Source organism: Camelus dromedarius, chromosome 9 (genome assembly GCF_036321535.1).
Source record: "Camelus dromedarius isolate mCamDro1 chromosome 9, mCamDro1.pat, whole genome shotgun sequence".
In the NCBI taxonomy this organism is placed as follows: domain Eukaryota; kingdom Metazoa; phylum Chordata; class Mammalia; order Artiodactyla; family Camelidae; genus Camelus; species Camelus dromedarius.
In genome coordinates this window covers 28,884,168-28,907,549 of record NC_087444.1, presented here as the reverse complement: position 1 = coordinate 28,907,549, position 23,382 = coordinate 28,884,168, and the positions used below count along the sequence as shown (strand labels likewise).

At 43.0% G+C, this 23,382-nt stretch overlaps 1 protein-coding gene across 3 annotated transcripts in view; it reads left to right on the top strand.

Annotated features, from left to right (window-relative positions):
• The window catches only part of WWOX (WW domain containing oxidoreductase), a 901,973-nt gene that overhangs the window by 255,937 nt on the left and 622,654 nt on the right, over positions 1-23,382 (top strand). For all 3 annotated transcript variants that reach the window (XM_031458014.2, XM_031458017.2, XM_064488936.1), the window contains exons 7-8: positions 2,692-2,877; positions 8,287-8,551. In XM_031458014.2, the coding sequence (XP_031313874.1) occupies positions 2,692-2,877; positions 8,287-8,551 (451 nt within the window). The remainder of the gene's footprint in view (positions 1-2,691; positions 2,878-8,286; positions 8,552-23,382) is intronic.

The window sequence follows — 23,382 nt, the reverse complement described above, 5'->3', positions numbered from 1 at the left end:
TTGTATACATTTTGAGCATTCCCTTAGGAATGGAAGTTGGACCCTGTGTTGTTAGTTAGGGCTGCTGTAACAGATTACCTCAGTTGTGGTGGCTTACAACAGAGATGTAGTCTCTCATAGTTCCAGAGGCCAAAAGTCTGAAATCAAGGCTTCTGTGGGGTTGGTGCCTTTTGGAGGTTCTAAGGGAGAACCCATTCCGTGCCTTCCTGCCAGCTTGTGGTGCAGGCAGGTGCTCTCTGACACTCCTTGGCTTGCAGGTGCATCGCTGCAGTCTCTGCCTCTGCCTTCCCGTTTCCTTCTCTGTGGGTCTTCTGCTCTTCTCGTTTGTAAGGATGCTTGTCCATTTGATTTAGTTCTACCATTGATCAGGATAATCACATCTCAAGATCCTGAACTTACATTTGTAAAGATCCTTTCTCCAAATAAGGTCATGTGCACAGTTTGCTCGTGGACATATCTTTTACGGTTCAACATTTAATCCTCTCCAGAAGCAGTGGCATAACAAGGGGGCAGGAGGTGGCTGTGGGAGTGGCCTGCCCCTGTGTGGGCAAAATGGGCAAGCATTGTTTGTAGAAAATGCAAAGCCAATAATAAAATTACCAAACATTACTCTGCTTTTTATTATCCTCATGCCGTGGCAACTCTAAACATTATCAATGATAAAGCCTTCCTCCCTAGAGGTGTCTTTGGCTGCCTCTGCCTTGCCCTCCTATGTCCCTCACTACTTGGAAACAAGATTATTGGGTGAAATAATGTGGATCTTTCTCATTCTCATGATATATATTTTCAACTTATTATCCAGGGTGTGGAAGTATATAGTCTTACCAGCTTTATACAAGATAATAAAAATACAATATAAATAAACCTTCTAATTTAATAGGTAGAAAAATATCTTATTTTAACTTTTGCTACTAGTGGAATTGACCATGTTAACTCTTGTGCTAGTTATTTTGTAATCAAGTTTTATAAAATTTTAACCTGTCATTGTCAATATTTCTGTTAGACTCAGAATATATTTTTCTTACTGATTTGTAAACACTATTTACATAGTGAAAATAGGAGTCCTTTATAACGTTGTATATATTTACCGTTATTTCTTTTTTACTTTCTTTAGATAACAGAGCATTTTAGATTTTAAGTATACTTTTGTTTTTGCTTACCTTGATTGCAAACCAGTGTTTCTTTTTTAAAAACTCACCACTCTTCAGGTGAAGTCTTCAATGAGGATTAGACAAAGGCAGATTGTTGCAATAATAATAGGTCTATGAAAAATTTCTACAAAAAGAATGCTGAATTTTTAAAAAATGAAAGATAGGTAGTATTTCATTTCCTGTATCAGGTATTCCACGCCGTTGGTGTGGAACCTGAGGAGTGGGAGGAAACTAAATACCGTCCGTTTCCAGCCTCTTATTTCATTGGCAGGAATCAGACACTCAGAGACCTGTGTGATTTGGTTGAAACTGGCACAAATGGTAGATCTTTGAACTCTAAGTGCATTGCTCCTGTGAAACCCTACCTTGTCTCTCTTTCTCTTGTTTTAGGTGTCAGCTAAATTCCCAAAATGCTTTTTTTTTTTATAAGGTGTTTATTTGATGGCATTTTTCTTATTATAAAAACACCACATGTTAATTATGGAAAAATGAAGAAATATGAATAAACTGAGAAAACAATTTAAGACAGTTTGGGTTCCATCCACCCCTGGAGACAACTACTGCTAACACTTTTGGATATCCTGCACGGTCGTTGTGCGTTGTGTGTGTGTGAGGTCACACAATGTTATATATTTTGTTTTTTAACATGAATGTTCACAGGGTCTGTAAATTTGTTATTTTAATGGCTTCAAAGTATTCCATCATTTTCATTTATTCTGATTCATTTAATGATTCCCCAATTGTATATTTAGTTTACTTCTAATTTGTTGCTTTTATGTTGCAATTACAAACACTGCGGATAGCCTTGAATATATTTCTGTATACATTTCTCATTAGTACCTTAGGATGATTTCCTACAAGTACAATTTATTAGGATTAAGGATTTTGATTCACATGAAAGGCTTACTTTTACTTTTAAAAATTTTATTATGAAACATAGTATGTACAAATGAAGAGAAAATATAACAGACCTCCACTTACCTGTGCCCAGTCTCATTTCAAAAATGTAGATTTAATTTGACTTCTAAAAGGAATATATTCAGACAGTTGGTTCCTGTCTCTTTAGACAGAGCATTTCCACCGTGATATGTTTTACTTTGCACCCAGTAAGTGCTGGTTCTTGTGTTGGTTTTTTACAGCACATTGTCTCCTTTATTCCTTATATCTTACTTTAACGGCTGTTTTGATTTTATGGACTATGAGGCTGAGAATTGGATGAATGAAGGAAGCACAGATTCAATTAGGTTTCTATGATGGTGACCAACTCGTCCCAGTGTGCCCAGAATGGTCCCGGTTTTAGCACTGAAAAGTCCTGCATATTAGGAACCCCCTAGTTCCCAGCAACCCAGCACCACTGCCCACTCAGAGCCCAAGCTCTTCCCCAGCAGAGTGGTCTCAGCTGCGACATTCTAGGGCATCCTGTTTCTAACTGGCTGGAATCTTAAAGATAGTAAAGAGTTGGTTATTCCTGGGGGAACATAGGTCATCCTTGGTTTTAGAGTGTTTCTGTCTGCACAGCGTTGGATGTTTTCTTTTTCAGGTCACTGCACGTGCTTGTGTGCAACGCGGCAGTATTTGCTCTGCCCTGGAGCCTCACAAAGGACGGCCTGGAGACCACCTTTCAGGTGAACCACCTGGGGCACTTCTACCTTGTTCAGCTCCTCCAGGATGTCTTGTGCCGCTCAGCCCCTGCCCGGGTCGTTGTGGTCTCCTCCGAGTCCCACAGGTGGGTTAGAATTTCATGTTCTGTTCACTTGTCCCTTTCCTGGCACCAGCTAATGGTCCCTCAAGGCTCTCTTTTTGAAAACAATTTTCATTCGTCCTGCTGTAAAGTGTGTATACTCAGTCAGTCTGGCCGACGGACTTTTTCGAGGTCTGTTTTTGTGATGGCGGGGGGCTCTTTAGGGGTAGTGTCGACAGGGAGGCAGATTGTTTTTATAACTCTACTTCAAGCCCCTCAGTGATTGTGTTTTGAGATGGAATAATAATTGATTAAATCTGAATGCTTGACCTTTATTGATTTGTCATTCAGCAACTTCAACATCTCACCAAGAAGAATGTGCAGTTATTCTAGGAGGAGAAACAATGCAATTAAAGACTGCGAGATGAAATCCAATTGTTTTATAATGAGAAATTAGAGAATTCAATGCAGACATTAGCTGTGTAATTGTAGAAAGGGAAGTACTGTAGTTAGAACGTATTAGAAATCTGGCCGTGCCTCTTTTGGTTAAAATTTCAATTAAAACATCAGATGGCACTTCTTTTCTATTACCATTAGGAGAATATTCAATTGACTAAAAAGGCATTTGAAAATTTCATCGTATTTTCAGCATATCTGTTTCTAGAGTTGGATAAACAACTATTTGTCTAAAGAGAAGTATTCGGAGAAGATAAAGGACTTGCTGGGTGAGCCTAGATTTAATACATGTTAGGGAGATTTTCCTGGTGTGGTTGGGAGGCTTCATTGCTAGCAGAGTAGCTGGAGAAAAAATAATGTGCAAGGGCCTATTTTTTTTTTCTCTCTGTCTCCTCTCCGTCTTAAGTCCTGAAATGTTTTAGTGACCCAGAATGGAGCTTATTTTTTTAATCATGCTTCCATAAAATGTAACCCCTGGGACTTGGAAGAGAGAGACCAGCCAAGGGTTAGCCTGAACCCTTTATCACTCCCAAACACAGGGGCTTATGGTATAAGTGACACGCTGCAGATAGACTGACTTTTACCATGTGAAATTTATGAGGGCTGAAATGAAAGGAAAATGCCCGTAATAATCCTCCCCCGTGTTAAGAGACACGGAACCTCTAGTAATTAGGTGGTAACAAAATCTGGACATCCTTATCTTTGCAAATCACACCAGCTTCGCGAAAGGAAGTGGAGTGACCCTGTTGGGGAGGGAGGGAGGTACCACGGAGGTAGGTGCGGGAAACAGGGCTCCGGAAGTACATCTCCCAGCCCCAGGCGTTTGCTGGATGCAGAGGGCACCACGGGAGGGATGTGTTTAAATGAGCTGGTATTTCATGGGAGATGATGTTGAATTGTCAGCTACTTCTCTCCTTAGTAAATCTGTGTCTCAAATGCAATTTCATGTGATGGTCTGTTTTCTCCCTAACGATGTAATTTGCGCTTACCTTGGAGATCCAAGTCTTAATTTCATTGAGAAGATGGACTAGAAGGCAGGGCCGTGGTCTCCTGAATTAGCTCCATTGCAGTTTCTAGACATGGCCTTCCTGAATCGTGTGTTATCAGGCCTCTCCTGTCTGGTGGTGGGCACTGTTTTTTCTACTCTCTGATTCTCTTTTGCTTATATTAAAGGATATTTTTTACCAAATGTGAATTCCCCAAGCTGGTTAGTTTATTCCGCATGTACTGCACCCAAGAGCCCATGTGGATACTGGGTGGACATTACTGGGAAAGCCCTCACTCACCATGAGCTCAAGGACCCAGAACCCTAAACCACGTTGTAAAACGGAAGGGTTGATACCTAATTACCTCCATAAACCTTGGCAGAACTCTTCGTTGAAGTCACGACCCCCTGTTAGGGGAAAAATAAAGTCCTATGTTTGCAGAAAATATTATACCAGACTGCCCCAAGGCAAAATATTTATCAGCCTCCGCATGTCTTCACTGTATTTTAGTTACTTATCTGGAGTCTAAGCCAGTGAATTGAGTTTCTGCCTACCTAAAATCCATCATATTCAAATGAGAACTTGACTTCCTTGCTGTGAAAAAATTTTCGGATAACAATTAAAATAGAATGAAAAGACTGGAGTGCTGGCTGAACAGCTCTAAGTAGCTGCAGCTGTGTTGAGTGCCAAGTTACACACACACACACACACACACACACACACACACACACACACAGCTTCTGATGCAAATTCAGTCCTATTCTTTGAACATACTAGCTTTTGTCTACATAGAATCCAACCTAATTATTTTAGTTTGGTAATTTAAAACTCCTCATTAAAAAAAAAAAAGTAAAGGAGCAGTACATAAAGAAATACAAGATAGAGGTCCCCTCAAACAGCAAATGGGAATTTCCAGAGAGCAAAAGTGCACATTTAGTGTCCTGGTAGGAGGATAACTCTATTAAGACGTTATTGTTTGGCTTTGTCAATTTTTCAACTTGAAAATAGAAAGGACAAGTCTTTGGAGATTTGTTTTGCTACCTCTTGAACGGAGAGGTGAACCCAGTCATTTTTCAGGAAGCTGGCCCTGGCTCAGAGGAATCACAAAGCTTGCCCACCCCTCCCCCTTCCTGGACGACTGTCCATACAAGCTAATCAGACCTTAAAAATGAGTTCGCTGCCCTGCAGGTCAGCAGGGCAGGAAGTCAGAGGTCTGCTGAGAGGGGAGGGCTGTTTGCAAGGGGCGGGCCTGGCATTTTAGTAGCTGGGCTTCTCCATCTTGAAACTTTCCTTCAGCCTGATTCCATCTAATTTCTTATCACAGTAGATTTTGCTTTGTTTTGTTTTTGACTTGTTTCTAGGTTTGGGAGTAGGATTTAATACCCTCTTTTAGGCATTGAATCTACAGGTGTTCCACAGTCATGAGGTATTATTTCTGTATTGTCCTTAAAAAGCAAAGCAGAGAAGTCATTCTAAACATTAGAAAGTGCCACATGCAGATATTAATGAAACTCAAGACAAAGCTCTTTGTAATAAGGGAAACTTAGCTCTTGGTTTGGAATTTTGCATCCAGGATCAAACTTCAATCCTCTAATCCTGTATTTAGTCCCCAGTGTGTATCAGGCAGTGTCCTAGGCAATATACAAGGAGCTCACTGTCCACCTCCCAAAAATTCAGTCTAGGGTTGCAAGCAGGTAAACAAATGACTCAATCTGTGTGGTGAGGACAGAAGCACAAGGTACAAAGGTGGCATGACTTGCTTTGTTCCTGATGTTGCAGGGGTGGCAGGGTCCTTGCACACTGGGGATACCGTGGACCGGGTCCTGGAAGGTGCATGCTTAATTTCCATGGAAACATGTGTTTCCATCTGTTTTGCATCTCTTCTTTCAGTCCAGCCCCTACTGCCACCCAAGAAATCATTGTGACCACATGCAGTGGCAGAGTTAGTTAGGGAGAGCTTCTCGGAAGAAGTGACACCTGAGCTGGAGTAGGCTAAACAGAGATGCCAAGAAAGGTGATGAAAGAAGAGTGGAGAGTGAGTGAAGGATGCTGTATCAATCCCTTCCCTGTAAGAGATCCGAATGCTTGATGCTCTTTTCTACTCAGAGTAGGTAAAACTTCTAAGATGTAGCTCAGACCTTAGATCATTGCGTTCTCCACTCTCCAGTCCCTGTTTTTTGGAACAGCTCCTCTGTGACACCTTATTACTATGTTGAAATGCAGTTCAGAAGTAGTATAACTTACCTGCATACATACGTTGTAATTCAGTGCGCTAGTGTGACTGTAATGTAGGGGAAAAACAAATGTGAAGCAAGTGGCCTGTGTTCCAACATGTCAATGCTTGGACAGGACTACAGGAGAGGTAAGTAATCAGAGTGCATGTCTGTGCATAAGCCGCCTCCATTGGCAGGTGTGCGGCATTGCAGACTCGAGTACCGTGAGCATCCACTCCAACCTCGCCTCCCCCTAAAACCCCACAAAATCGGAAAATGCACTCATTCTTCATTTACGTGGTTGTTTCTGCTCCTGGAAATTCAGTGGCTATTAGAACTGTGCTTATATGTAAAACACAGCTAGGCTCTAGGCTCAAATAATTATACACAGGCTTTTTATCCACGCGGATGTCAAGCAGGGCAGTCTTCCTTGAGCAAGACTCCGCCTGCATCGCTGGGCATCTCCTGTCCCAGCCCCCACTGGCAGTCATTACGACAACCAGGAAAAGGGCCCCATAAATTTTCACATTTCCCGCTAAGTTCCACTGCTTTAGATGATAAACCTTAGAAGCCTGGGCTCTTCCTGGGGTCTGGAGACTGGAAAACAGGCAGCCAGAGATTAGCTGCAAGGTCTTTTGCCGAATCCACACTGACATTTCCGGCCATCAGCTTTGTTGATGACTTTAGATCAGTAATGTAACTTAACACTAGAAATTGGATGTTGCTGCCTGAGTCCTGAAGAAAGGATATTCAATTTCCATTAAAACTTGAGTTTCCTCTGTCCCTGGGATGCTTTGCTTGGTCCAAGTTCCACCTGAACTGCTCGTCTTAAGAAACAACCAGATTATTCCATAATTTTCATTTTGCCCTTTGCTTTCCTTTTCCACACCAGTTACTCCAGCATGCCCTTACCGCTCAGGGCACATGCCCAGAGTTAATCAAGTTATGAGGGGTCCTTAACAAAGATGAGACCTTCATCTGGAGAATTCCTTCTGTATGATCCTTTGTGTGTGTGTGTGTGTGTATGTGTGTGAAGGAAGTCACTACTTTGCTGTTATTTAAAAAAAAAAAAGAAGAAACAAAAAGAAGGAAAGAAACAAACAGCTGGTGTTTAACGACTCCGTCAGACCCAATTATAAAACATCAACTACTTACTTTGATTTGTGTGTATCCATGCCGTGGGTATACTTAAAAACATTAGACTCTGCCAGAACTCATTTTGGCTTTGTTTACATTTATCTTTTAAACGTATAAGACTATTGATGGCACCTCACCAAGGTTATAACCCCATTATAATCATGAATTTTTAATCTGGAAAAGAGTCGTGGAGGCAGCAAGACTCGTCTATATTTACTTGGATGCGCAAATGAAATATACAAGACACGCACGTTGGCTCAGATAACCCAGGAAAGCCCCCTCAAAGGTTAGGAATGCGATCTCTTTCTGCTTCCAAGAGCAGCAGCCCTTTATTTAAGATGTTTTCCCATTTAATTTAATTATCCTTGAACTTCCTGTGGAAGGTTTTGAAAAATATATGTTAGAGGCAGGGGTGGTGCAGTGGGGCTCAGCACGTTGAGACCTCTGCACTGACAGGTTTGGGCCCTCAGTGAGTGTCTCTGGATCCAGTTGGTTTATGTTGTTACATTGTCTGTTTTTAAGGAGACTTTGTTCCGATGTTTGCCCAATTGAGTTTTCAGTCATCTCCACATGGTTTACTCAGATTTCTGATAAAAATAAAAAGCTATATCAGACTTTAGAGATTGGCTGCTTCATATTATATTTTCTAATTTTGTTTTTAGATTTACCGATATTAACGACTCCTCGGGGAAACTAGACTTCAGCCGCCTCTCTCCGTCGAAAAACGACTACTGGGCCATGCTGGCTTACAACCGGTCCAAACTCTGCAACATCCTCTTCTCCAACGAGCTCCATCGCCGCCTCTCCCCACGCGGGGTCACATCGAATGCGGTGCACCCCGGAAACGTGATGTACTCCTCCATCCATCGCAGCTGGTGGGTGTACACGCTGCTCTTCACCCTGGCCAGACCCTTCACCAAGTCCATGGTAAGTGGATGGCTGTCGTCACCACACACACTTCCTTTGTGCCTTTGTGGGAGGGGTCCTTGAGGAAGCCAGGCTCATGTGTTAATAAGTATGGGTGTAAGTCTTGATGGAAATGATTTGTTTTCTTTTGATGCGATTTTTTTCTCAGTATGCACAGGACTTCACAACTGTGATTTGTGTTATTGAAAACATGGATTTGTGACTGTTGAATTATCAGCAGATGCGATTCGTTTGTTTCCACTGAGAATCTGTATCTGATGTTCTAAATTGTTCTTTTAAGGGGTGTGAACCTCTCCTGGAGAATCCTTTGTTGGCTAGAGGGGCGTTTTAGTCTTTCCTTCCCCAAAGGTGATGAGTCACACTGTGGTTGGATTTGGAAATGTTCACAAAGATAAATATGAAGGTTTTTCATTTTGGGTGGTCGTATAACAACCATGTTTAGAAACTTCTGCCATGAAAGCGTTTGAGTGGGAAGTAATTTGAAGAATGCACGCTCTACACAGTGCATTTGGTATAGGACTTTTTAAAAACACAGGCCTTCAAAAAATATTTTTGTATTTAGTGGACACCAGTGTCCCAGTAAACTAAATTTAACATGTAATGCTCAGAAATTACCCTTCCCTCGAAGATATCATGGCTTTTAGGAGTATCACAAGTCAAATCATTATCCTGCAATGTTCGGGGCACATGATCCCAGAGCCTCTGGATACAGTCTGCCGCCTCCTCCTGCAGCCGTTCCCACCCACTGTCCTTAACCTTTGTGTTCATGGATGACTTTTAAACTCGCAGCAGAAATCTTTCGAACTGCTTGGGAGAAGGTAAGTCTATGCGTCATTTATATCATCACCCAGGTAGTTCTCATGCGAAGTAAGTAGACATAATCTAAGAGTTAAATACTTAAACATCAGAGAAGTGGGAGCATCTCTGGAGGGCGGTTCTCCAAGTCCAGGGAGAACGGACAACGAGAGAGTGTGCGCATCACAGGCTTCTGAGGCTTCCCGTCACCTGGCTCCCCATGACCATGAGGGCAGGTTCTCCACGGGGGCATCCTTGACTGTGATTGCGGCTCCTTCTCTGTTAAGTCCTTCAGTGTAGAGAATCAGGAAGGTGGTGGATCTGAACTGGCGCCAGTTCCGTTGACAGGACCGGAGATGAGCTGTTCAAGTTTAGGACGGGGTTGAGGAGCGGGGAATATCGTTTCCCTTTTTCTGCTGGCCCCGCGCCTTCCAGACCCACAAGTTTGTAATCTGAGTTTTGAATTTTCTCACTTGTACTTGATCTTGAGTAGGAGCTGAGGAACTCCTTTCTGTGACGTCAGAGTCTTGTTTTCCCTTCTTCCAGGATTTCTCTAATCGGAGAAAGTGATGGGAAAAACCTAGAGGTGGGTCTCTGAGTACAGGCTCCAGGTGCAGGGTGGTGTAACCGCCTTCTGTCTGGTGAGGACCCCAGTGGGTGAGGACTTGTGGATGGAAAGAGATAGCACCTGTTACTCTGTGATGGGAGCTCAGGGCTTAAGGGCTCTGGGTAAGGACGGGTGGGAGGAGGAGGAAGACTGGCTCTGGGGAAGTCAGAGGTGGGGTGAATGTTTTTGTTTCTTGGGGAGGGGACAGTCAATGTCTAATACTTAATATGAACATAATACAGAAATGTGTTCAGCAGAGTCAGGTTTGACTGCACGTCAGACTTAACAGGAAGAGTTCTGAAAGTGCCAAGCTATTAAGTTAGGCGGGGAACCATGTTGTGATGACAGAATTTTGCTGTTTGGGTGGTAACTATGGTCAGGACTTGAGCCAAGTGGAAATCCAGAGTATGCAGCTGGAGCCTGAGATCGAAGTGTCATCACAGAGCTGGGAATCACAGGAAAACTAGGTAGTGGCCGCCCAGTGACCACCACACTCGGAGCTCATCCCATGTATACCCAGTGTCCAGCCTCAATGGCTTATTCCTTCCCCTCCCCAGCCAGTGAACAGAGGCCTTGGCCGCCCCCCTGCCCTGATCCCAGTGCTCCAGTCAGGAGCATACCTGCTGGGAGCAGTCTTGGGCAATGGATAAAATAAAAACTGGTCTCTGTGTCCGTGGGTCAGAGGGGTGGGCAAAAATGAGAAGATTGCCCTTGAGAAAATTTGGAGGAAAGTGGAGACATCACAGAAAAACCAGGTTTGACTAAGTTTGATGGAGTGTTCCACGAAAAGGCAGGGGAGAGAAGCCCTTACCCTGTGTTAGAAAAGGAATTTGACATGACTTCCTGGTGGTGGCAATTGTGTGAAAGCAACTGCTTGGGACAGTGGACCGACCGTCTCCCCTGTTTATGATCCTAGTGTTCAAGCCCTGAGAACTGGGACAGCTTGGGCAGGACGCTTCACCTTTCTGAGCTGGTAACAACCAAATGGCAGTACAGATCGGTGTAAGGCTTGACAATAATGGATACAACATCTGTCATATCTTTACTTAGGTATTTGGTGGTGTTTCTTAGACATGAGAGCTCTGTGTGACTAAAGTTCAGTAAGAGGTGGAGTGGGAACTCTGGGCTTGTCAAACTCATAGCCAGTAGCTTCTCTCGTAGAAACGGGGGACTGCACGTGGGAGAGGACACAGTGCGAGTGGAGACCTGGGATTGGTCGATTTCACTGGTGGGACAGACTGGATTGACCAAAAGAGTCTACGTGGTGTTGGATTCTCGTGTACGTGGCTTGGTGTTGCTTCCATCACCGTGAAACGTTTTGTGGATGAAGGGCGTGCTTATGCCATTTTACTAAAACATATTTTTCGACCTAAGCCATGTCAGTTGCATCTCCATTCCCAGCCCACGTAAAAGTTGGATCCTGAATGCTCATGAAGAACCTTGGTGTTGACGCTGTGTCCCCATGACTGGATAGCTAGTGTACTGCTTGTCCTTCGTCATCCCTTCTGCCTTTCACTTCAGAGGAAGTGTTTTCCTTTTGACATGAGGGTTGCTGGAGCATAAATTCCACTGCACAAGGTCAAGGAAACAAACACAGCCCAGCCTTGTGCTCGGAAGCCCTGCCTTCCCTCTCTGCTGCAGCCGGCTCCCTTAAGCATTAAACAGCAGTATTCTAATATCATCGTCCCTTTTTTATTTGCTGTGACTTGCTGTGACTACGGTGATTTTAGTTACAGTAATTAGGTCACCCTTCATGGAGTCAGGCTATTTTAAGTGCCTCTTTAAGGAATATTGTTGCAGATCAGTAATTTTACAATTGGATGTTCTTGTGCAACTTTATTAAATGTAATCTGTCTTTTAAATGTTGCCCTTTTACAGTTATACATTTCTAATTGTTGCTGTAAATGCATTATCACTTTGAAATTAATTAATTTTTCCATTTTGGCCTCCTGCAGTATAATAATCACTAATGAGAAACTCATAGGGATTAATTCTCAACACAGCGACCCCTACTGGTAGAGCCATGTCTCTGACCCTTCTCCCTCGGGGTCCAGGGGTCAGGACAGGTCTACGGAGGTTCTGGGGAAAAGCATTTTTCCCTCTTCCTTCCAATTTATAATCAGATAAAAATAATAGTTAAACCTTGGAATAGGATTGTCTTAAAATATTGTTTTAAAAATATGCGGGATTTCTTAGCTGCTTTTGTAATGTCTTGAAGGAAAGTAAACTTTGCTAGAAGCTTTCTAGTTCTGAAATCACATCCATCATATGTGCGTTATCTGCTTATTTTGTCTTTTTATTTAAATATTCTAAAATTACTTTTTGCATATGTTTTCATCACTGTATATTGTATGTTAGTATATATCGTATATTCATACGTATGTATTTACCTTCTGGGGCTTAATTCACAAAAACAGGCATATTGTATTATCTGGTAATACAAGAGATTTTTCCAGGGTAGTTTTGGCTATTTGCAAATGTTGCCAGACATCCAAGTAAGATGCAGTTTGACATGTAGAGCCAGACACGATGATGCTTTATGTATCTGTATGTGCATGCGTCTTCCTTTATTGCTTACAACAGTTTTACAGTGTTACAGTCACTCCCTTCATTTTGTAGTTAACAAGCACAAGGAGCTCACACAATGTGTTCAAGAAAATGGAATACCAGTCTGCAGACCCTCCACCAGCCACTCAGCCAAGTTCATTTTCTTTGTCAAGTGTACCGCAGCACCCCTGCCACATTTGTGTAGTTGGGCTGTTGTGTTCCCTTTTGACAATGTTTGAAAGCGCCTTCATGAAATTAACCCTCTCCCTCGTTTTCTGCCCCTGCGTAAGCTCTCAGTCCTGCTAAACAACGTCTGAGCTCAGGGTCCCAGGCCCAGGCAGCCCTTTGCGATCAGTATGTGGACCTGAAGCCGGGCACCATCACGTGCCTCGTAGGGTGTTTTACGCAACCACATGTTTGTGTTGGAAGGTAACAGTAGAAAGAATATCATGTGTTAGGGTAACAAGAGCTTAGCAGATGTTTTAGAGAACTGCATTTCCAAATCATTTTACATTAAAAAATGGCTTGAGTTTGTAGAACTTCTGAAACGATCGGGTTACATTTCCTGTGGCCGTGTAAAGCCAGTCATTGTGCTGAGTTTCCCCAGATGTGCAACTATCCTGCTAATGGTTGGGCCTGCAACGCCGGCTCTGTTGCAAAGTTATAAATTACAACTAGAAAAAGCACAAGATGTCATTCTTCTAACCTTCGGGAAAGCCAAGCCTGGTAATTCTGCCCTTGAATAACCCGCTGCAGGGTGATTTATAGTGGTACAATTTAAAACATAATGAAGGAGATAATAGATGTTGATTTGTTCTTTAAATTAGTATTTTAGAAAAATACTACCCACCCCCCACTGCTGCCCCCACCCCCAACCCCCTTTAAATACCTGCCATCGACTGCTCTCTAGATACTGTCAAGGACAAAACCCCGTTTGAATCTTTATTGGTACATTGGCGTAAGAGAGCAGGGCCCTGTTTCTGGGTTGGGAGGAGGAAATAGGATTTTCAAAGTGGAAATTTCAGCATATTCTTCTCTAATCTATGTATTTTGAGATTCCCAAGAGAGGATTGAATTCTTTGGCTGCCTTGCTCTTGCCAGTCCGGAGATGTTAGAACACCAGACGCCCAAGACCCCTTTTTGGTGGGGCCGCACTTGGACGCTCCTGCAGACCCCTTCCCATACCCCCCGCCCATCCCCATGGCTGGGCTCTTCTTGCTGAGGCCACATCCCTGCAGCCTCACACATTCTTCTTTTTCTCCAGGATTATCATCAACATTGGTTTCATTAGTCATTTCTCAATTTTGTCCGGAGCTTTAAAGTTTACAGTGTTTGCCCAATTCAGAGTCTAAAGGATGTGGTAGAATGAAAAAGAACATAGGATTTAGAATCATTAGGCACATGTTCAGAATTCAGATTTCCCCCCTTTTAGTTGTGTAATTTGTGAATGTTTCAGACTCTCTCAGGCTCATTTTCTACCTTCAGTTTAGACATTTGGGGCTGTGAGCTAACACTTGGTTAAAAGTGATTGGAATAACAGGTTAGTTTTTCTCATGTATCTGGAAGTCCCAAGGCAGTCAGGATTTCGTTCAGCTAATACATAGGCAGCTCCTCTGTGATTGTCTTGGCTTTTCCTTCGTGCTTATAAGATGGCTGCAGCAGCGCCAGCTGTTGCGTTTTACATAATAAAGTCTTAAGGCACCATAAGAGAGATGGGTCCCCTCTTTCTGTGCCTTCCTCCTTTATGAAGGAGTAGAACATTCTGTCTCAGAACTGTCCTCCTCGCAGACTTCTCAGCTCCCACTGGCCAAGACTGAGCCACCTGTCCAGATCCCAGGTGCAAGGGAGACTGGGAAAGTACATTTTGGCATTCTGTGTTTCTAAGGTGGGAGGTAAGATCTGAAGGCAAGGAAAAAAGGGGAGGATCTTGGCTTTTGAGCAGGCTCTGTTGAACAGGTGTACGTATAGTTTTCTCACCTGTCAAATAGGAATGCTTTCTGTTTTATAGGGTCCTTGTGAAAGCAGATGAGAATTAGAGTGAGAGTTAAAGGGAGACACCTGGCCTTGCCTGGTCCTCTTCCACTCAACCAACTTTACCTTAAGCCACTTACCGCCCATTCTCCTTTCTTCTCCAGGGTGTTGAAGCACATTGCTCCTCAGTCCAGAACCTTCCTTTCCCTCCTTTCTTAGTTACTTTCTATTCACCCTTCAAAATTCAGTCCAAACATGACACCTCAAGGAAGCATTAGATCAAGACTTGGTCGGGACTCCCGATCACGTGCCGTTCCCTATGATGCGGCGCTGTCCGATGCGTAACAGTGGCCCATCAAGACATGGCAGGTGAATGAATGAGGGACCCTGGAATTTCTCCTTTGTGATGTTTGACACAAATGCAGCTTAGAAAAATAATTTCTCTGAGTTTGTATTCAATGTCTGTCTCTCCGTCTCTTGAAAGTGCCATTTTTGCCCTCACACTACTGGGTCCCTGATCCATAAAGTACATACTCAGGGTAGATATTTGTAAATAAATAAACAAAGGTGATTAGGTGCTTAATGAATGATAGTCATGAGTACCTTTTTCATCAGAATCTCTCTGAGGTGGGGAAGGGATTGCCATCGGAATATGTAGGTTAAAGAAATGGATGAGGCTAGGGCTGTACCCCCCCCCCCCCACCAGGCACACAGCTGGTCCATAGGACAGTTGAGGCCAGACCCAGCCCCCACCTCCAGACTCCTGGTCAGTGACACACAAGAGATCTACTCAGAGGTGTGAGTTGGGGGGAGAACGTCTGGAGGGCAGCCAGGCGTGGGAAGGAAAGGATGCACTTTAGAGCTGGCCAGCCCTGGGATCAAACATCAGCTCCATCCCATGCTAATCCTTGGGTGCACTTCATAACCTCTTCACCTTCATGTGTAAAACCAGGACATCATCCCTACCACAGGGCATGTGTTGAGAATCGAAAGAAATCATGAATGTGTAGCATCAGGAATGTGCTACATACTCATTAAACATCAACCAGTATTGCTGTTACTGAGCTGTGTTGAGAATAAAAGATGGTGAGTGTATAGCATTCAGAACGTGCTAGATATGCAGTCAGCCTTTATTGCTACTGTTATTAGCATCATCATTGTTGTCATTTTTTCAGACAAGGAGAGTCTTGCTTCACTTCCCGTTGCTTGGAGATGTCCATCCTCCTCATGCTGGCTGCATGTCCGTCACAGAAGGTCTGATTCTCCCTGTGAACATTAGGCATAACCCCCGCCCCCCCATATACAACCCCATGTAGGTGCTGAGGTGACACACAGCGTGGCAGCTGGGACCACATGGGCTTCCGCAGTGTTGGTGGAGGCCCTCCCTCCTGGTGGCCTATTTTAAGCTGCCAACAGTACACCTTAACTTGGGGGACAGACTCGCCTTTTCTTGGAAACAAAGAGGAAAGTGTGACTGGCTTTGTGTGGCCACAGCTCTGCTCCGCTGCATCTTCTCCGCCTCGCTTTTCAGTGTAAAACACAAGTCTGCTCAGGCCTTTGTTCCCGAATGAGTGCCCAAGAGGGAAAAAAAGTGACTATCTGGCCTTAATACGTGTGACAAATTATTTAATGAACACTTAACCGAGATTTGAAATTCCCCTAGTTTTATCTCAGTCCTTTCCTTCTTTTCTGCGTCCCCGCTGGCACTCGGGTAATGCACTGCCTCTTTTCAACTCTCTCCCCAGCTCTTTTATTACTTAAAAGTTAGTGGTGCCTCCTTTGATCCTCCCCCTCCAGTTTCCTTTCCTCCAATTTCATACTTCTTTCCAGTGATTGTTGGCTGCGGTGCAGTTTCGATATTGGAGGCCCGCGCGATTAAACTGATGCCAGCAGTTTGCGCTGCCCCGCAATGATGTTTCTGCCGTGTTTCCTCCACGAACGCTGATTTTCGTCTAACTCACCGGGCATGTTGATTTTTCCGTGTGAGGTGGAAGGTAATCTTTTTGTAGCAGCAATAATGAAAACTCGAAACTGGGGCTCTGAATTGTTCAGAAGCTGAAACCCACACCCTCACTCCTCTTCCCACGGAGATCAGGGGCTACGCTGAAAACCAGAGCAGGACGTGTTCTCACATTCCACGAGGACCCGTGAAGTGCCACGCCCCCCCGCTCGCGGGTTTATGTCTTTATATCTTGTCTCACTGAATATAGTTTTAGAGCTTGTAATCCAACAGGTGTGTCTCTCAGCGGTCACGGACCCTCTCTAGACCTCAGCATTCTTATCTGTAAAATGAGTCACTTTACCAAGATGAGCTCTCCCATGGAGTTTGTAGTTCACACTGTAATTAGAAAGGAGATTTTTTAAAAAGGAGACTACTGCAGGTTCACACTCTTTATCTGAAAACTCTGGGTAAAAAACAAACCCACCACCCTAGACCACTATTTTATGAAAGAATGGACACTGTAATGCCTAAAACTGTAGGCAGGACTTGATTGTGGGACAAACAAGGCAGGCCTTTGAGTTGAGCACCTTGGATCTCAGGGAACCCGTCTCAGGGCTGCCCTGAGAATGCTCATTGTTGAATGTTTTGGGCTCACCCTTGGGAGTGACTAGCCTAGAGGATTCCAGAGGCCCTGTTTCAGCCCCAGAACCCTTCCGTGCGTCTTTTGGATCCCAGATTCCAAACTTGCAGGAAGCCTGATTGCACCTCAGCTCCTGGAGTCGTGAGCCTGCAGAGACACCGTCCGTGAAATGCAGAGCAATCCGGACTCACCGGAGTAGAGCGAAGGAGGGTGAAGTGGCAGAGGGTTGAATGAGAGCGAAAGCTCACCTAGCACGTGCGACTGTGTTTCCTCATAAGCACCTGTGTCAGCCTGTGCCCCTTTATAAATAGGACACTGTCTACTTATTCCCCAGTTTCTGTGGCCCTCTGTCTTAGGGTCAACTTGCAAGTTGTAGTCAGGTGTCAGGCAGGCTGTAGCTATTTCCAGGCTCACCCAGGGAGGGTCCACTTCCAGGATCATGGGCTAGTGGGTTGGATTCAGCTCCTCGTGGCCTAGTAGACTGAGGACTTTGGTTCTGGAGTCCTCTCTTTCGGTTCCTGGCTGCTTGGGCCTCTCCAGCGTGACAGCTTGCTTTGTCAAAGTACGTGAGCCAGGAAGGAAATAGAGTCTCCCTGCCAGACGGGAGTCCCAGCCCCATGTAACCAAACCGCAGAAGAGACATCTCAATCGTGGGTCTGAGCCCCATTCACAGGGAGAGGATTTCACTGTGGAGTGAGCACCTGGAAGCAGGGAACATCGGGGCCATCTTATAGGCTGTCTGTCACTCTTCACAAATTCAGTTTTATTTGGTCTTCTTATGGTGACTTTTGGTAGGCTGTCTGGTGGCAGATTTACTCAAGGCTTCGCTAGTCCTTGGCCTTACGCCCTAGTGTTCCTTAGCGATGGGGGTGTCTTTGCCTTGCTGTTCTCCTGTTTCATCCTTCCTGCATTCCTGTCCTTCCTCTTTCTGGGTTGAGAGGTACCAGATGCACCTGTTTTAAAAAATATACATGTCTATGCGTTTCGGTTGCATGATGGGAGATAAGATTTAGTCCTTTAATAAGAAAGCTTATGAAAAGAATAAAGAAACATGTGGGTTATGTTTCCTAAAGTCATGTGCTTGTTTTCATGCTGCTGTAGTAGAGGGGGCCGAGTTTACCAATGGCCCAAATTTTCTTTCTAAAGAAACACCTATTGCTGAGTTTTGATTTGAGTTTTAAACGTTGGCCAGAAATCCTGGACTTTTTTTTTTTTTTAAGCGATGAAAGTGGATAAGGCTCACCATCGTTTCAAAGCCTGTGTAGAATATTAATCTTACTCTAGAGTATGTATAACCTTGTTGTTGTAGTTTGGGTCTGTTTTTTTTTTTTTTTAGGTAGGAATCTAAGACAAAAATTTTATTTTGCTGTTTTCAGAAATAGATGAATTTTGAACTCTGGAATTTGGTTGTCACATGATAAAACCACCCATGTTAAAATGTGTAATAAGCAGAGTATCTTATTTAGTAATCTTCTAACTTCCCCTGTGAAATTGCATGCCTTTTTCCAAGCTGAAGCTTCTGGCTTCTCCATCTGCCACCTTGCATAGAGTATATATCACTTGAAACATTTTATCCTTGGGTTTCATACGATGAGGGTCTCTTTAATCATTTACATTTCTGAAAGAAGAAAGTGAAATATTCTTTACGAAGCCAAAGTAATCCGCGGGAGTGTATGGTGTTTGTTCAGCTGGATATCTTATTTATTTGAAGTACTGAGAGAAATCTCTTCTGACTGCTCAAAAAAAGGGAAGAATAAACAGTAAGAGTGTCCAAGTAATCTGAGCTAGAAAGTCCCTCCTTTCAGAGAAAAGTTATAAAAAGTATATTTGCTAGATCCAAAAAAAACACTGTATATCAACTACTGAGACCTTCATAATGTTTTCTTAGTATTCTCACTCTTTAAAAGAAAAAAAAAACCTGTAAAATCTGGGAGCTTTAGTTTGTTTTTTTTTTTTGTTTTTTTTTTTTTTTTTTTTGATATTTTAGTGTTCCTAGACAGGTGAATGCAATCAGTCTATTTTCTCCTTCTTAGAACATAACCTCTCTCGCTGACTTTGGTGTGTGCTGCATGTCGTTTGTCTTTTTGTTGACTCTATAACCATAAAAGACCAAATAATGCAATTAGGATGGCTGAAATGTCAGCATTGACCCTGGGCACATTTCCTACAAAAGAAGGCATTAAGAAGATGCTTAAAAGAAAAAAGAAAGCAGCTTATTTCAAAAGAAGCAGATTCTGGAGTCTATCCAGTCATGGAAGTAGGGGTCAATTTCTTCTCTTTTTGTTCCCTCTGTTTTATCCATTAGGCATGAGCTGGGGTGGTTCTCCTGGAGGCAGAGTTGGGGAACGTACCAGATTCCTTTATCCCTAACCTAGAAAGGTCTTTCCCCATCAGCTCAAGCTCATGTATCCCGTCTGCCAGTGCCACTCCGTCTCACTGCCCTTGTCGAGGCCCTGCCAGGTTCATATTTGAACCCAGAGCAGAGGTCTTTTTTGGCCGAAGCCAAAAACGAGTGAAAATTGTAACTTTTCTTTGCCAGATGTACATGCCTCCATGTTGGTCTGTACCATGCAAATTTGACATGTATTCGATGTAGGATGGGAGATGGGCTGTGAGTTTTTCCTGGACAAGTGTATGTTCTGAGGGCTTCGAGGACAAAGGCAGCCAGTAAGGGCAAGAACAGCAGCTCACACTTACTAGGACTCACCTGTGTGGAGAGCCCTGGTCTCACTACCTCTCGTGTGTTAACCCAGTCGGTTCCCATAGCCCACTACCAACAGGATGAGGGGTAGAGCTGGGAAGAGCATGTTGACCTGTTTTGTTAAAGAAGGATGTGTTGCAGTAGATAGGAAAGTCCATGCGTGAAGTTGCAGAAACCAGGCTTCGAATCCTGTCCCTTCCTCCTGGTGGTCCCCATCATCTCAGGCAAGTAGCACCACCTCTCTGGGCCTTGGAATTTCTTTGTCTCTGTAAAATGGGGGGAACAGTTCCCGCATCTTTAGACTCTTAGAGGATTAAGGCACAGCTAAGCCTGAGGGCACATGCTGGTTTTCTGTGCATCCTACCAGTTAACGTGGGCTCTCCTGAAACCTTACTGATTTATAAGGACATGGAGGATGTTGTTGTCTTGGATATTGTCTGTCATTTGGCCCCAAAACATACCAAGCCACTGCTCATGAGAAATGCCCTTTAATACTGAACTCCAAGCAGAACCCCCGAGGAGCTACCATAGTACTTTCTTCTTAATAAAGCTATTATAACATAATGGATTGTTGGAACTCCTAGCCCAGTTTTTGGCTTTTTCAGATCATATTAACACTAATGGTAGCATATCAGCTTCCTCTGGTTTTTAGTGACATTTTGTTCCCTTTGTTCTATACTTAAGTCACCCTAAATCCTTTTTTGGAAGCAGGTCAGATAGGAATTAATAAAGTGATTTAGTTAGAAGCAGAGGCCTGTTCCATTGAATCTTTTAATGACATCAGACCAAAAGCAACTTTATCTTGGTCTATACTTTTGGATCTATGTCTGTGTTGTCCATGCTCAACAAAAGAGATTTTTTGCAAAACCCTTAAAAAAAAGTATAATAAAACCATCCTGTCTTCAAAAATTTGGAAAGTTTTCATCTTTTTTTTTCAACCTTTCTTCTCCATATGATTTGCATAATATTAGTTACTGATTGCTTTTAAGCAGCATGCCAGCTGCCCAGATGGTCAACTTTTAATCAGATATGGATGTATTTGCGTATGTGTATACATCTAATCACACTTCTCCAGGGTCCTGATATATATTTACTCCTTGTTCAGTCTTTTTCTTTCTGTTTCCTGACTACTCTCTTTCCCCTATGCTCAGTTTTATTTTCCAGTAAGCTATTTATATCTTAAAGTGTGTCTTTGGGGAAAATTTCTGTATTTAGTATTCAGTTAACTTAAGATGGTTTGTAAGGACAACAGAAGCTAGCAATGGCAGTGCACATGGATGCTTGTAGGCAGTAAGGACTCAATAAATGAGTTTGTTGGTTTGTTTGTTAGATCATGCAGATAGGCATGTACACTTAAATCTGTTTATAAGGTGGAGGAGGGAAAGCCAGTAATTTCAGCCTACTATTTGATCCTGAGGCTTTTTAAAAATTCTATGTTGATGAATAAAACATTTTAATCAGAACTATATCAACACTGATCAATTTTTTTTCATGGGAGTCCAATACGGGGTGAATTCCATTAAGTCAATTAAATGCCTTGATCGAATTTTTAAGCAGTCCAAAGATAGGTAAGCTGCTGCTTTTTAGAAAAAATTATTTTACTGAAATCCCTTTCCCAGGACCGACTTTTTTCATGTATATTTGTAATGCTTATTTCAACCAGAAATAGATGTCCTTAATTTGATAAAAGGCCAATATTCATTTCTTAGCTAATGCTGAAGAAATTCTTCAGCAAAGCCACTCCAGCATTCTGGGATTTCTGTGTTGTTCAGGATTGGTCTCTGAGCATGTTGACGATCTGATTCTTTCCTAAACTTTCAGAGGCTTACGTGCCTTTGGAACTTTTGCCCTTTCTGTGTTGAGGTGGGGCAACTGGTAAATGATTGATGAAGGTGTCCTGTATTTCCTGGAGAACAGTGTCTTTCAAACTCTTTTTTTGATTACTGCCCAAGTTGTTTATGTTGCAGCTCAATACATGCACACTTATGCATATCCACATGTATGTGTCTGTGTGTGTAATATGCGTGTGTCTGAGCTGAGATTTTACAAAACAGTAATTGTGGGCAGTGTACTCTGCTGTTTTCCTCTTGGTTGTATTTCATTTTTCTAAAGTGCTGATTTTGACCCAGTTTCGCCACGCACTATTGGCTTGACCACTCACTCTATCAAAATCTACTGTCTGGAAATTGCTACTCTAAAACTGTCTGATCTGGTCCCATCTGATAAAACGTTCATTGGGTGCCACATGTGCTAACTTAAGGGGTCGAAAATTCGAAAGTGAGCAAGTCATTTTCCTTGGCCTCTGGGTGCTTGCCTTAAATGGGTTGGAGATACAAAGAATGTTAGCGTGAGGTGAGATGGGCCCCACAGGGCACGTGGGGCTTCTCTGCCTTGGGGTTAGATATGAGAGTAGTCAGGCCAAGGTGCAGAATCAAGGTGACGTCTCTACTGAAGGGTATGCAGGAGGCGAGCATGGAGACACAGATAGAAGAAGAGACTTTGCAGCAGTGGTAGGTTCAAGCCTATGACAGCAACAGAATTAAAGGGGCACTGAACATCTCAGTATCCAGATAAATAAGATCTTAGTACAATGTTTCAAAACAATCAAAATTAATGGAAAAAGTCACAATGAACAAAATTTTAAATTTTAAGTCAAGACAAGATCAGTATTATAGCACAGGCTGGAATAACGAACATGGATTTGTGGTGAGCCACACAGAGGGTGAAGGCCAAAACAAACAAACAAACAAGAAACGCCACTTCGGGCCTGGCTGCAGGTTTAGGATCTCATGGTCTCATATTAAAATTGATGATGATGGTGGTAAAATGATGATGATGGTGATACAAAAAATATGACATTTATTGAGCAGTTGCCATGTATCAGGACCTGGAAATACCTCATCTATTTCTCACATTGATTCTTTGAGAGTGGTATTCCTTATTAAGGAAGCTTGGTGGGGATAAATAACCTATTCAAGGCCACGTAACTACACGGCAATTGACTGGGGATCCCAGCTCTCTCCAGTGGGGTGAAGTACCGAGCTCTAAGTCCCTGCCACCTGTGGCCTCTATTGGCTCCAGACTGTGCCTGGCCTTAGGAGACGACATTTTTATGGCAGCCAGGAAGTGAGTTGGAAGAGGAAGAGAGTTTTTGCATAAAGACCAGTAGAGAGGCTGAAAGAATTATTACCTTTTCAGAAATTTTGTGAGCCTGTACAAAGACAGCATTGGGGGCCAGGAGGCAAGAGAAATCATACTTCTGATGTTGCAGAAGTAGAAGTAGAAACAACCTTTGATGTGTTAACCGAATATGGGAGATAAATGGGCAAGACTCCATGTGGGATATGCACATTTGTGGATGAATTTGTTGATATGCCCACATATGTGTGCATGCATAAACATATAAGGACAGGAAAGTAACTGATAGTAAGTTTTATTTAGTGCATAACAAAATAGTATCCTGTCTTGTCTTTTTTAAAGCAGTAGTATTAAATTCCTGCCTAAGGATATCTGATAGAGGTAATATGGAGCTATATTTTAACATAAAGTGTTTTTCCTTCAGATAGTTACATTGTTTATCTCTGTAAATAATTGCTGGAATTGTGAACCTGCGGTGCCTCAGAAACAT